At 36.8% G+C, this 15,747-nt stretch overlaps 1 protein-coding gene across 1 annotated transcript in view; it reads left to right on the top strand.

Annotated features, from left to right (window-relative positions):
• The window catches only part of CPNE8 (copine 8), a 336,603-nt gene that overhangs the window by 98,506 nt on the left and 222,350 nt on the right, over positions 1-15,747 (top strand). Inside the window, exons 5-6 of the mRNA XM_055396464.2 lie at positions 263-302; positions 15,010-15,086. Coding sequence (XP_055252439.1) covers positions 263-302; positions 15,010-15,086 — 117 coding nt within the window. The remainder of the gene's footprint in view (positions 1-262; positions 303-15,009; positions 15,087-15,747) is intronic.

Raw genomic sequence — 15,747 nt, forward strand, 5'->3', positions numbered from 1 at the left:
AAGAAGAAGAGTTGATGACTGTGAATGTATTAAATTTAAGACTTCTACTTAGGTGGTAGAAATAAAAGGACCCAGGCTTTATGAATCTGCCTTTAGTATGTAGGCCAGAGTTTATGAGAAATTTCTAAATTTGCTAAGTTTTTCTCCCTATCATATACTTTTGGTTCATTTTTTATATCGTTTGTATTTTGGGGAAAATACTAATGTTTTTCTCTAGTTTCACTTGTGGAAATAATTTAAAGTGTATATTTCAATTTTTTAGGTATGATGTTGATTCGAAGAGCCCCAACTTGTCCAAACATGTAAGTTCACATCTTTATGTTTTTTAAGATGATTTAAAATTAAATTAGTGTATCATGATTTCATGGGTATTTATGTTAATTGCTTCATATTAAAGTTGTATGTCCACAACTTACCTAATAATTACACTGAAAATAAATAATATTTTATTTACATTTAATTTTTTAAATTAGAGTGTTGTTACTTTGCAATATTGTGATGGTTTTTGCCATACATCAACATGAATCAGCATTAAGTATACATATATTCCCTCCTAATTCAACGCCCCCTCCCACTTCTTTCCCCCTTCCACCCCTAAGGTCACAGAGCACTGTCTTTGTGTTCCTTGTCCCATACATTGAACTCTCATTGGCTATCTATTTTACATATGGCAATATATATATTTCAATGCTATTCTCATATATCATGCCACCCTCTCCTTCCCTCACTGTGTCCAAAATGTCTGTGTCTCCTTGTGCTTTGCAAGTAAGATTTTAAGTACTGTCTTTCTGGATTCCTCATACGTGTGTTAATAGATGCTATTTGTCTTTCTTTTCCTAACTTACTTTTCTCTGTATAATAGCCTCTAGGTTCATTCACCTCATTAGAACTGACTTAAATGCATTCTTTTTTATAGCTGAGTAATATTCCATTGTGTATATACCATAACTTCCATATCAATTCATCTGTCTATTGCACATCTAGCTTGCTTCCAAGTTCTAGTTATTGTAAATAGTGCTGCAATGAACATTGGGGTGCATGTGCCTTTTTCATTTATGGTTTCCTCCAGATATAGGCTGAGCAGTGAGATTGCTGGGTCATATGGTAGTTTTATTCCTAGTTTTTTTTGATGAAATATCTATGCTATTTTACATAGTGGCCATATCAGTTTTTATTCCCACAAATGGTATAAGAGGGTTCCCTTTTCTCCACAACCTCTCCAGCATTTATTATTTGCAGACATTTTGATGATGGCCATTCTGACCTGTGTGAGATGTTTCCTCATTATAGTTTTGACTTGTATTTCTCTAATAATAAGCAATATTTAGCATCTTTTCATGTGATTCTTAGTCATCTGCATGTCTCTTTTGGAGAAATGTCTGTTTATGTCTTCTGTCCACTTTTTGATTAGGTTGTTTGTTTTTCTGATACTGAGCTGCTAAACTGCTTTGTTATTTATTTTGTTTGCTATTTTCTCCCACTCAAGGGTTGTCTTTTCACTTTACATATAGTTTAATTTGTTGTGCAAAAGGTCTTAGACTTAATTAGGTCCCATTTGTTTATTTTTGTATTTATTTCCATTACTCTAGGAGGTGGATTATAGAAGATCTTGTTGTGATTTATATCAGAGAGAGTTCTGCCGATGTTTTCCTCTAAGAGTTTTATAGTTTCTCACCTTCTGTTTGGGTCTTTAATGCATTTTCACTATATCTTTGTGTATGGTGTTAGGAAGTGTTCTAATTTCATTCCTTTACAAAGAGCTGAGCAGTTTTCCCAGCACTGCTTGTTGAAGAGATAATATTTTCTCCATTATACACTTTTTGCCTCTTTTTTTAAAGATAAAGTGTGGATAAGTGCATGGGTTTATCTCTGGGCTTTCTATCTTGCTCTATTAGTCTATATTTCTATTTTTGTGCCAGTACTATACTGTCTTGAGGACTGTAGCTTTGTAGTGTAGTCTTAAGTCAGGAAGGTTGATTCCTCCAATTTCATTCTTCTTTCTCAAGATTGCTTTGGCTATTCAGTATCTATTGTGTTTTCATACAAATAGTGAAATTATTTGTTCTAGTTTTGCAAAAAATACCTTTGGTAGTTTGATAGGGATTGTGTTGTAGCTGAGGATTGCTTTTGGTAATATAGTTGTTTTCACTATGTTGATTCCTCCAGTCCAAGAACATGGTATATCTCTACATCTGTTTGTGACATTTCTGATTTCTTCCATCAACATCTTACAGTTTTTTGCATACAAGTGTTTTGTCTATTTAAATAAATTTATACCTAAGTATTTTATCTTTTTGTTGCTGTGGTGAATAGGATGGTTTTCTTAATTTTTCTTTCTGATTTTTCATTGTTAGTGTGTAGGAATCCAAAAAGATTTCTGTATATTAATATTCAGTTCAGTTCAGTCACTCAGTCGTGTCTGAGTCTTTGCGACCCCATGAATCACAGCACGCCAGGCCTCCCTGTCCATCACCAACTCCCAGAGTTCACTCAAACTCATGTCCATCGAGTCAGTGATGCCATCCAGCCGTCTCATTCTCTGCTGTCCCCTTCTCCTCCTGCTCCCAATCCCTCCCAGCATCAGAGTCTTTACTAGTGAGTCAACTCGTCGCATGAGGTGGCCAAAGTATTGGAGTTTCAGCTTTAGCATCAGTCCTTCCAATGAACACCCAGGATTGCTCTCCTTTAGAATGGACTGGTTGGATCTCCTTGCAGTCCAAGGGACTCTCAAGAGTCTTCTCCAGCACCACAGTTCAAAAGCATCAATTTTTCGGTGATCAGCTTTCTTCACAGTCCAACTCTCACATCCATACATGACCACTGGAAAAACCATAGCTTTGACTAGACAGACCTTTGTTGGCAAAGTAATGTCTCTGCTTTTTATTATGCTGTCTAGGTTGGTCATAACTTTCCTTCCAAGGAGTAAGCGTCTTTTAATTTCATGACTGTAGTCAGCATCCGCAGTGATTTTGGAGCCCAAAAAAATAAATTCTGACACTGTTTCCACTGTTTCCCCATCTATTTCCCATGAAGTGATGGCATCAGATGCCATGATCTTAGTTTTCTGAATGTTGAGCTTCAAACCAACTTTTTCACTCTCGTCTTTCACTTTCATCAAGAGGCTTTTGAGTTCCTCTTCACTTTCTGCCATAAGGGTGGTGTCATCTGCATATTTGAGGTTATTGATATATCTCCTGGCAATCTTGATTCCAGCTTGTGCTTCTTCAAGCCAAGCGTTCCTCATGATGTACTCTGCATATAAGTTAAATAAGCAGGGTGACAATATACAATCTTGATGTACTCCTTTTCCTATTTGGAACCAGTCTGTTGTTCCATGTCCATTTCTAACTGTTGTTTCCTGACTGCAAGTTTACTGTATTCATTGATTAACTCTAGTATTTTTCTCTTGGCATCTTTAGGATTTTCTTTGTAAGTATTCATGTTTTCTGCTAACAAAGTTTTACTTCTTTTTCAATCTTGATTTATTTTATTTATTTTTCTTCTATGATTGTTGTGTCTTGAGCTTCCAAAACTATTTTGAATAATAGTGGTGAGAGTGGGTACCCTTGTCTTGTTCTTGATTTTAGAGGAAATGTTTTCAGTTTTTCACCATTGAGTATAATGTTTTCTGTGGGTTTGTTGTGTATGGCCTTTACCATGTTGAGTTATGATTAGTCTTTGCCTACTTTCTAAATTGTTTTTATCATAAATGATACTGAATTTTGTCAAAGTCTTTCTCTGCATTTATTGAGATGACCATATGCTTTTATGTTTGAATCTGTTAGTTGGTGTATCACACTGATTGATTTGTGGATATTGAAGAATCCTTGTATGCCTGGTATAACGCCCACTTGATGATGATGTATGATCTTTTTAATGTGTTGTTGGATTCTGTTTGCTAGAATTTTGTTGAGAACTCTTGCACCTTTGTTCATCAGTGATATTAGCCTGTAATTTTCTTATTTTGTGGCATCTTTGTCTGGTTTTGGTATTATTATGATACCAGGGTATAGAATGAGTTTGTGAGTTTTCCTTCCTCTGTGATTTCCTGGAAGAGTTTGACTAGGATAGATAACTCTTCTCTAAGCTTTTGGTAGAATTTGCCTATGTAGTCATCTGCATGTGTGCCAGGTTGCTTCAGTCGTGTCCAACTCTGCAACCAAATGGACTGCAGCCTTCCAGGCTCCTCTGTCCATCAGATTCTATAGACTAGAATACTTGAGTGGGTCGCCATACTGTCCTCCAGGGGATCTTCTTGACACAGGGATCAAACATGTGTCTCTTATATCTCTTACATTGGCAGGCAGATTCTTTACCACTAGTGCCACCTGGGAAGCCCGTATAGCCATGTAGCCCTGGGCTTTGTTTGTTGGAAGATTTTTTTTAATTATAGTTTTGATTTCTGTGCTTGTGATTGGTCTGTTCATATTTTCTATTTCTTCCTGGTTCAATTTTGAAAGATTATACATTTCTAAGAATTTGTCAATTTCTTCAAGGTTTTCCAATTTTATTGGCATATAGTTGCTCATGGTAGTCTCATGAGCCTTTGTATTTCTGTGTTGTCTGTTGTAACTTCTTTTTCATTTGTAATTTTATTGGTTTGTGTCTTTTTCCTTTTTTTTCTTGATGAGTCTGGCTAATGGTTTTATAATTTTGTTTATCTTCTTGAGGAACCAACTTTTAGTTGTATTGATCTTTGCTATAGTCTCCTTCATTTCTTTTGCATTTCTTTTGCTGTGATCTTTATGATTTATTTCCTTCTACTAACTTTGAGATTTTGTTGTTGTGTTTGGGTTTTTGTTGTTATTTTGGTTTTGGTTTGTTGTTTTTATGTTTGCTTTGTTGTTCTTCTTTTTCTAGTTGCTTTAGGTGTAGTGTTACATATATTTGATGTCTCTTGCTTATTGATATAGAATTGTATTGCTATAAACTTCCCTCTTAGCACTACTTTTCCTGCATCCCATAGATATTAAGTTGTCATGTCTTTGTTGTCATTTGTTTTTAGCCATATTTTGATTTCCTTTTTGATTCTTCAGTGATCTCTTGGTTCTTTGTAAGTGTATTGTTTAGCCTCCATGTGCTTGTGTTTTTCATAGTTTTTTTTTTCCCTATAGTTGCTATCTAATCTTACAAAGCTGTGATCAGAAAAGATACTTGAAATTATTTCAATTTTTAGAAATTTACCAAGGCCTGGTTTGTGGCCCAGGATGTGATCTATCCTAGAGAATATTCCACGTGCTTCTGAGAAAAAAGTGAAATCTATTTTGGGGGGTTGAAATGCCAATAGATATCAATTAGGTCCAACTTGTCCTATGTATCATTTATAGCTTGTGTTTCCTTACTAATTTTCTATCTGGATGATTTGTCCATTGATGTGACTGTGGTAGTCAAGTCTCCCACTATTATTGTGTTACTGTCAATTCCTTCTTTAATAGTTGTTAGCATATGCCTTACATATTGTGGTGCTCCTATGTTGGGTGCATGTATACTTATAAATTTTTTTTCAGTGATGTGTCTTTAATCAGTGTCTTATTTTTTTTTAAATTTTTATTGGAGGCTAATTATTTTACAATATTATATTGGTTGGTTTTTTTGCCATACATTGACATGAATCCACCCCAGGTGTACATGAGTTCCCCCTCCCGAACCCCTCTCCCACCTCCCTCCTCCCCTTGTCCTCCCTCTGGGTCATCCCCGCATACCAGCCCTGAGCATTACTTATAATTTTTATGTCTTCTTGGGATGATCCCTTGATCATTATATAGTGTCCTTTGTCTCTTGTAACAATCTTTGTTTTAAAGTCTATTTTATCTAATATGAATATTGATACTCCTGCTTTCTTTTGATCTCTATTTGCATGGAGTATCTTTCCAGCTTCTCACTTTCAAGGCTGTATGTGTCCTTAGGTTTGAGGTGTTTCTCTTGAAGACAGCATATATAGGGATCTCCCTTTTGTACCATTCAGCCAATCTATGTCTTTGGGTTGGAGCATCTAGGCCATTTACATTTAAGATAATCATTGATAAGCATGATGCTGTGAACATTTATTCTTTTGAGTTTGTTTTTATAGCCTTTTCCGTCTTTCTTGTCTGGAGACATTCCTTTAGCATTTGTTAAAGAGCTGGTGTGGTGGTGTTGAATTCTCTTAGATTTTGATTGTCTGTAAAACTTTTGATTTCTCTTCCAAATCTGAATGAGATCCTTGCTCAATAGAGTAATCTTGGTTCTGTGCTTTTTTCTTTCATCACTTTAAATATATCCTGCCATTCCCTTCTTGCCTGCAGAGTTTTTGTTGAAAGATCAGCTGTTAGCATTATGGAAATCCCCTTGTATGTCATTTGTTGCTTTTCCTTGCTGCTTTTAATATTTGTTCTTTGTGTTTAATTTTTGTTAGTTCGATTAATACATTTTTTGGCATATTTCTCCTTGAGTTTATCGTGGATGGAACTCTCTGGGCTTCCTGGACTTGGGTGGCTATTTCCCTCCCATTTTAGGGAAGTTTTCTACTATAATCTCCTCACATATTTTCTCATGCCCTTTCCTTTTGTCTTCTTTTTCTGGTACTCCTATGATTTGAATGTTAGAGCTCTTAGTGTTGTCTCAGAGGTCTCTGAGACTGTCCTCATTTCTTTAACATGTAAGATAAGACACTTTTGAATTTTATAATGGCACTCAAAATGAGCATTTGTACTGACCAAGAATGTAAAACAGTTTGGAAAAGAAAATATATTATTTTATTCATATATTTATAGTATCTCCAGTACTATAATCTAGTGGCTAGCAGAAAGTTGTGAGTATATAGTAATCTTTCATTCCAGGAAAGTAGGGGAAGAGAGAGGAGGCATATTTTTATTAAACTCTTACTATGTTCCAGGTATTTATTCTAAGTGTTTTGAATATGTTATCTAACTTAGATCTCCCAACAATTTAATTTGTAAGTATTATTTATAAAGTTTATTTTATCGATTAGAATACTGAAGGTAAAGGCTTTAGTAAATCTTTCAGTCAAAATACAAACACAGGTGGTCTAGGTTTGTTCAATATGGTTTATAGACATTTCAACAGACTTTAAAACTGAGTTCTATCTGTATATTATTTAGACTGTAAAATAATGATGAATACATTTAACAGGTATTTGTTGACCTCCTGATCAGTTTTTCAAAGCCATGTAGTTAATATGATGAAATTATTTGAAGCATTCTCAATTGCTAGCCACTCTAAAGTGGATTTTGTCTATGTGTTTGTTAGAGTTCTAGTAAAGTACTTGGTCTCTTGTTTTTCCTATTCTGTTGTTTTCCTCTATTTCTTTGCATTGATCACTGAGGAAGTCTTTCTTATCTCTCCTTGCTATTCTTTGGAACTCTGCATTCAGATGCTTATATCTTTCCTTTTCTCCCTTGCTTTTCGCCTCTCTTCTTTTCACAGCTATTTGTAAGGCCTCCTCAGACAGCCATTTCGCTCTTTTGAATTTCTTTTCCATGGGGATGGTCTTGGTCCCTGTCTCCTGTACAATGTCACGAACCTCCGTCCAGAGTTCATCAGGCACTCTATCAATCAGATCTAGTCACTTAAATCTATTTCTCACTTCCACTGTATAATCATAAGGGATTTGATTGAGGTCATATCTGAATGGTCTAGTGGTTTTCCCTACTTTCTTCAATTTAAGTCTGAACTTCGCAATAAGGAGTTCATGATCTGAGCCACAGTCAGCTCCTGGTCTTGTTTTTGCTAACTGTATACAGCTTCTCCATCTTTGGTTGCAAAGAATATAATCAATCTGATTTCGGTGTTGACCATCTGGTGATGTCCATGTGTAGAGTCTTCTCTTGTGTTGTTGGAAGAGGGTGTTTGCTATGACCAGTGCATTCTCTTGACAAAACTCTATTAGCCTTTGACCTGCTTCATTCCGTGCTCCAAGGCCAAATTTGCCAGTTACTCCAGGTGTTTCTTGACTTCCTACTTTTGCATTCCAGTCCCCTATAATGAAAAGGACATCTTTTTTGGGTGTTAATTCTAAAAGGTCTTGTAGGTCTTCATAGAACCGATTAACTTCGGCTTCTTCAGCATTACTGGTTGGGGCATAGGCCTGGATTACTGTAATATTGAACGGTTTGCCTTGGAAACGAACAGAAGAGGAGAGTGAAAAGGTTGGCTTGAAGCTCAACATTCAGAAAACAAAGATCATGGCATCTGGTCCCATCACTTCATGGGAAATAGATGGAAAAACAGTGGAAACAGTGTCAGACTTTGTTTTTTTGGGCTCCAAAATCACTGCAGATGCTGATTGCAGCCATGAAATTAAAAGACGCTTGCTCCTTGGAAGGAAAGTTATGACCAACCTTGATAGTATATTAAAAAGCAGAGACATTACTTTGCCAACCAAGGTCCGTCTAGTCAAGGCAATGGTTTTTCCCGTGGTCATGTATGGATGTGAGAGCTGGACTGTGAAGAAAGCTGATCGCCGAAGAATCGATGCTTTTGAACTGTGGTGTTGGAGAAGACTCTTGAGAGTCCCTTATACTGCAAGGAGATCACCAGTCCATTCTAAAGGAGATCAATCCTGGATGTTCATTGGAGTGACTGATGCTAAAGCTGAAACTGCAATACTTTGGCCACCTCATGCGACGAGTTGACTCACTGGAAAAGACTCTGATGCTGGGAAAGGTTGGGGGCGGGAGGAGAAGGGGACGACGGAGAATGAGATGGCTGGATGGCATCACCGACTCTGTGGACATGAGTTTGAGTGAGCTCCGGGAGTTGGTGATGGACAGGGAGGCCTGGCGTGCTGTGATTCATGGGGTCGCGGAGAGTCGGACACGACTGAGCGACTGAACTGAACTGAACTGAACTGAAAGTACTTGGATTTATTACTGGAAATTCTATTATGATCTAATTATAGTGGCTCATTAACTAAAATGCAACATATAATAAGAAACAATAAAGCAGTTTATGTTTTAGCTAGTCTTTATTTCTCTATCTAAATATAGACCAAATATCTAAAAATATCTATTAAGGGACACTAATGTACTACTACTTATTTAGGCCTCATTATATCTACTACCCACTATATCTACTATTTTGGGTAATAATCCCTTAGAAGAAATGGAGTAGCCCTCAGAGTCAATAAAAGAGTCTGAAATGCAGTACTTGGGTGCAATCTCAAGACTGACAGAATGATCTCTGTTTCCAAGGCAAACTGTTCAATATTACAGTTATCCAAGTCTATGCCCCAACCATTAATGCTGAAGAAGATGAAGCTGAAGAGTTCTATGAAGACTTATAAGACCTTATAGAACTTACACCCCAAAAAAGTTGTCCCTTCCATCATAGGGGACTGGAATGCAAAAGTAGGAAGTCAAGAAATACCTGGAGTAACAGGCAAATTTGTCCTTGGAGTACAAAATGAAGCAGGGCAAAGTCTAACAGAGTTTTACCAAGAGAACACACTGGTCATAGCAAAGATCCTCTTCCAATAACACAAGAGACGACTCTACACTTGGAAATCACCAGGTCGTCAACACCTAAACTAGATTGATTATATTCTTGGCAGCCAAAGATGGAGAACTCTATACATTCAGCAAAAACAAGACCAGGATCTGACTGTGGCTCAGATCATGAACTCCTTATTGTCAAATTCAGATTTAAATTGAAGAAAGTAGGGAAAACCATTAGACCATTCAGGTATGACCTAAATCCAATCCCTTATGATTATACAGTGAAAGTGACAAACAGATTCAAGATATTAGATCTGATAGACAGTGCCTGAAGAACTATAGACAGAGGTTTGTGACATTGTACAGGAGGCAGTGATCCAGATGATCTCCAAGAAAAAGAAATGCAAAAAGGCAAAACGATTGTCTGAGGAGGCCTTACAAATAGCTGAGAAAAGAAGAGAAGCAAAAGGCGAGGGAGAAAAGGAAAGATATACCCATCTGAATGCAGGGTTCCAAAGAATAGCAAGGAGAGATAAGAAAGCCTTCCTTAGTGATCAATGAAAAGAAATAGAGGAAAACAATAGAATGGGAAAGACTAGAGATCTCTTCAAGAAAATTAGAGATACCAAGGGAACATTTCATGCAAAGATGAGCACAATAAAGGACAGAAATGGTAGGGACCTAACAGAAGCAGAAGATATTAAGAAGAGGTGGCAAGAATACACAGGAGAATTATACCAAAAAGATCCTCATGACCCAGATACCACGATGGTGTGATCACTCACCTAGAGCCAGGCATCTTGGAATGCGAAGTCAAGTGGGCCTTAGGAAACATCACTACGAACAAAGTTAGTGGAGGTGATGGAATTCCAGTTGAGCTATTTCAAATCCTAAACGATGATGCTGTAGAAGTGCTGTACTCAACATGCCAGCAAATTTGGAAAACTCATCAGTGGCCACAGGACTGGAAAGGTCAGTTTTCATTCCAATCCCAAAGAAAGGCAATGCTAAAGAATGCTCAAACTACCACATAATTGCACTTATCTCACACGCTGGCAAAGTAATGCTCAAAATTCTCCAAGCCAAACTTCAGCATTACGTGAACTGTGAACTTCCAGATGTTCAAGCTGGCTTTAGAAAAGGCAGAGGAACCAGAAGTCAAATTGCCAACATCCACTGGATCATCAAAAAAGCAAAAGAGTTCCAGAAAAACATCTACTTTTGCTTTATTGATTATGCCAAAGCCTTTGACTATGTGGATCACAGCAAACTGTGGAAAATTCTTCAAGAGTTAGGAATACCAGGCCACCTTACCTGCCTCCTGAGAAATCTGTGTGCAGTTCAAGAAGCAACAGTTAGAACCAAATATGGAACAACGACTGGTATCAAATTGGGAAAGGAGGATGTCAAAGCTGTACATTTTCACCCTGTTTATTTAACTTACATGCAGAGTACATCATGCAAAATGTGAGGCTGTATGAATTACAGGCTGGAGTCAAGATGGCCAGGAGAAAAATCAATAACCTCAGATATGCAGATAACATGACCCTTATGGCAGAAAGTGAAGAGGAACTAAACAGCCTCTTGATGAAAGTGAAAGAGAAGAGTGAAAAAGTTGGCTTGAAGCTCAACATTCACAAAACTAAGATCATGGCATCTGGTCTCATCACTTCATGACAAACAGATGGGAAAACAATGGAAACAGTGAGAGACTCTTTGGGGGGGGGGCTCCAAAATCACCTCAGATGGTTACTGCAGCCATGAAATTAAAAGACATTTGCTCCTTTTAAGAAAAGCTATGACCAACCTAGGGAGCATATTAAAAAGCAGAGACATTACTTTGCCAACAAAAGTCCATCTAGTCAAGGCTATGAATTTCTAATAGTCATGTATGGATATGAGAATTGGACTATAAAGAAAGCTGAGTGTGTAAGAATTGATGGTTTTAAACTGTAGTGTTGGCAAAGACTCTTATTGAAATTTCCTTGGACTGCAAGGAGACCCAACCAGTCCATCCTAAAGGAAATCATTCCTAAATATTCATTGGAAAGACTGATGTTGAAACTGAAACTCCAATACTTTGGCCACCTGATGCGAAGAACTGACTCACTGGGAAAGACCCTGATGCTGGGAAAGATTGAAGGCAAGGGGAAAAGAGGTCAACAGAGGATGAGATGGTTGGATGGCATCACCAACTCAATGAATATGAGTTTGACCAAGCTCTGGTTTTAGTGGTGGGGTTGCAAAGAGTCAGACACTACTGTGACACTAAACTGAACTACCCGAATGAATTATGAGTATTGTGTAAAATGCATAGGGAATGTAGACCATTGAGCTGACTTGGTATGGTCTTACAGACCGGGACCTGGGGACTGGAGTCGGGGAAAAGAAAGCGATGAAAAGAAGGACTTGGGGGACCCAAGTCTCGAGTAAAACAAGGGTGCTTTATTCATGGCAGCGTGTGCTTATACATTGTTATACAACAAAACTTTAGGCAAAAAATAAAGTTGAGCAAAAACACCGAAAAGCAGACACATAACTGCAGTGGCTAAGGGAATAACAGTCGTCACAGGGCTGTAACACCCATAACTAGGGAAATAACAATCGTTACAGGGCCAGAAGACAATCCACATCTTGAGAAACAGAAACATGATTAAGTAGTTTTACAGAAAAGTAAAAAGTTACTGAAAGGAATCCACATGTGCATTCCATCTCATGACCTCAGTCCTGAGAACTAAGTGAAGCTTTGCTCGTTCTTGTTTTCCAGGAACTGATAAGGAACAGAGGGCCCCTGAGAAACAGAAACCAACATACAGGACTCCTTAAAATTAAACATTCCCTGACACTGACCGAAAAACGGATTCAGTAGAGCTTTTCCAACACAAGGAGTAGTTGACAAATATTAAGTATTATGTGCTGATTTTTGCATTATGAATAGCACATAAATTGTATGTACATCATGACTACATGAACGTAGGCAGATGTAAAACAATTACATAAGTACCATAATATTTAGGGACAGAGATTGCAGTGGCAGTAGTTACTTTATTGCAGTAGCAGTAAAATGTTTCAATGCACACTATATCTTTTTGATGCTTATTTTATTGATTTTATTAATTTTATTTCCTTTTAGTTCAGTTATGATGATATGTGTGTGTTCTATGCTAGTATATGTGGACTCTAATATGGAATGTTCAATATATCTGTTCTGTTTTCTTGAGTTATTATAACAGTGAACAACTTTTAGTGAGACTTGTTCTTTTATTGACCAAATCCATTTAATATGCAGAATGAGCAGCTGCCCATCAATATTAATATCCTTAGAAAACAGTTCTAGAATCCCTATGTATATTTTGTTGTTGACTTAGAAGACCAATGACATATTTCAAATCTTTAGAATCAAACTCTCATTCACAGTGTGACTTAGAAAAAGTTATGTTTGTTTTTTAAAAATCCGTAGACACATTTGTAAAGTCTGTTATGAAGTTGACAAAGACATGTTATTTTTAAGGATATTTAATTTAAATGTGTCAAGCCTTTACTTGAAGTACATTTTACTTACTTGAAAGCAAAATTTAAAATGATTTGCAGTTTAATGAAAGTATTGCTATTCTGTCAGCAATCAAGATCCAAATCCAGATTTATTTTCTTTGTCTCCCTATCTTCATTGCCCCACCCCAACTATGTGCAAGTATCGGTGTGCTAAGTCACTTCAGTCATGTCTGACTGTTTGCAACCTGCTGGACTGTAGCCCTCTAGGCTCCTCAGTCCATGGGATTCTCCAGGCCAGAATAATGAAGTGGGTTCTCATTCCCTTCTCCAGGGAATCTTCCCAACCCAGGGATCAAATCCCCATTTCTTATGTCTCACTGCCTTGGCAGGCAGGTTCTTTACCCCTGTTGCCACTTGTGAAGTCCATGTGCAGGTACAGTTTACACCAAATCCTGACATTTTCTGCACATTTCCCAAGTGTTTCTTACAACTTTAGCTTGAGACTTAACACTTTGCTTCTTGTTAACTACTGTAGCCTTTTGATTGATCTTACTTTCAGATTTTTCTTCACTCCTCAGTCCTTTCTGCAAATTGGTAGCTGAGTAATCTTGTGAATCCATTGTTCTAATGGTGTCCCTGCTTTGATGAAAGGTTGCTGAAAGGCTGCCAGTTGCTTCTGATTCTAAGGCTTTTTTTTTTTTTTTTTTGTCTTGGCCAAGAGGGCTCTCCACAGTGTTGGTTCTTCATCTCTGTCTCTGCCCTTTATTTAAGGTCTGCTCCTTTTTTCATTGTACTCTTGTCTGTTATTCTGATTTATTCTCTAGGACTGCAATGCTCCAACTTTTTCCTATTCGTAGTCTGATTCCTACATGGCTCTCAACACTTATGTACTTTGGAAAAATATTCCCTCTATTCTAGTCTACAGTGGCCTTTTATTTCTCTCATGAGATTTAGGGCAGCTTCCTGTGAATAACACAGTTTTTACTTTTGTGGCTTGTTAGGTATTTAAAATTTTTATTTAGTAAAACTTAAAACAGCATTTTGTTTGGTATCATTCTTTCTTAGGGATTTTCCTGGGCCAGTGCACAGTACAGTTTAGACAGATCTCCTACTTTCTCCTTTAAGGCAGCTTGGGATCATACACAGGCTATGATGTGCCTCTCCCTGAACCACTTCTATGTTTTCTTGACGCACATATCTGGATGGTGTTGGAACCCTTATTTTATTAACATGGGGCGTTGCATTGTGTTTATGATATTTAAATCTTTAGGCAGTATTTCGATTTTAAATCAGAATATCTGGGTTAGTTTTATCTCTGCTATTCATTGACTGCTTAAAACATGAAGGAAAACCTCTTAGATGATTAGTTGCTTTATATGTGAAATTTATTAATAGTAACAAATCTCTGATTTTGCAGGGTTATTCTGAGTCTTGAAAATAAGACTTAATATTATGCTTAACCCATTTGGGAGCACTTAGTATCTACAAATATTACCTCATGCAATAATAACTCATTGAACTCTCACAATAGCTTTATAGGGGGGCAACTACATGTTTGAGGAAACTGGACAGCATAATAACTGCCATTTCATAAATGGCCAGTGATTGTGCTGGAATAGACATCTGGCAGCGTGACTCTGGATCCTAGTTGTAGCCGTGCTATCACACTGCTTTTCTGTAAGTAGCACTGTTAGTGTTTGCCACCCCTGCCCTGTGCGTTTATGATTTGCCTTCTCAGACAAAATTTAGTAATTTCAGGGACATCTCAAGTCAAGTCAATTGTGAATTCAAATCCTGGAACTTGTTTTCCATTTTCATTTTAATTTAAAAAAGAGAAGGAAAGCAAATACAATGTCTGAACACTCATAATAACAAACCAACTTAGTGATTAAAAGAACAGAAGGCTGTGCAAACTTAGGGGACAGTCATATGCTAAAATTCATGCATTTTGAGCTTATTTTTGTTTATGATTGAAAGTTAGAGAATTCAGTATCTTAACAATGAAAACAATGCAGATATGATGTACAAAATACGTAAGAACAGTTTGGGGACTTAAGAGCCTTAATCTTTTTATCTATTTTAGGACTTTCTGGGACAAGTGTTTTGTACATTGGGGGAGATTGTTGGTTCACAGGGAAGTCGCCTGGAAAAGTCCATAGTGTAAGTATCTTTTTTAATTTTAGACAATGAAATGTTAACTTTTCATTTTCTATTTGGAAAGTTTTGAATTGATGCTGTGTTTTAAAATCTTGAGTTTTTTACTTCCAACAAATCATTTTGACATTTGGTAAAGGATAATTTGTATTTCAGCTGTCATATGCCATGCTACAAAATGTTCTCAGAATGAAATGAGAAAATTTAAGCTCGAAAATATGCTGTCTTCCTTTTAGTTTTAATATTATTTCTTAGATACAGTACTTTTTGAAGAAGAGATTTTACTTCTTTGGGCCAGCGAGTATATGTCGTACTACCTTTTATGTTTAACAAATGCATATTTAGTGATTGAGATTTTAATGATAATTTTTCCTGAAAAATTTGTCTGAAAAGAAGACAATGTATAAATGTTAAGAAAAGGTGTTCACTAAGAATTATATTTTTCATATTCATCTTCATTTATGGAAAAAATGTTTAATTTCCAGATTAATTGCATAGGCTGATCTATTTTCTCTAGTTCCATAAAAGACAGTAAACAAACTGTAAACATTCTCCCTAATCTTTTCCTCTCCTCTTCATCCTTCTCCCATCCCTAAATTTTGATGTTTTGGAGTCAGTTAACTGTTTTAAAACATCAAAAGATCTAAGAAGATCTAAGGCAACTGCA

This window comes from Moschus berezovskii, chromosome 6 (assembly GCF_049115385.1).
Source record: "Moschus berezovskii isolate FMDL1 chromosome 6, NW_MosBer_1.0, whole genome shotgun sequence".
NCBI classification, from domain to species: domain Eukaryota; kingdom Metazoa; phylum Chordata; class Mammalia; order Artiodactyla; family Moschidae; genus Moschus; species Moschus berezovskii.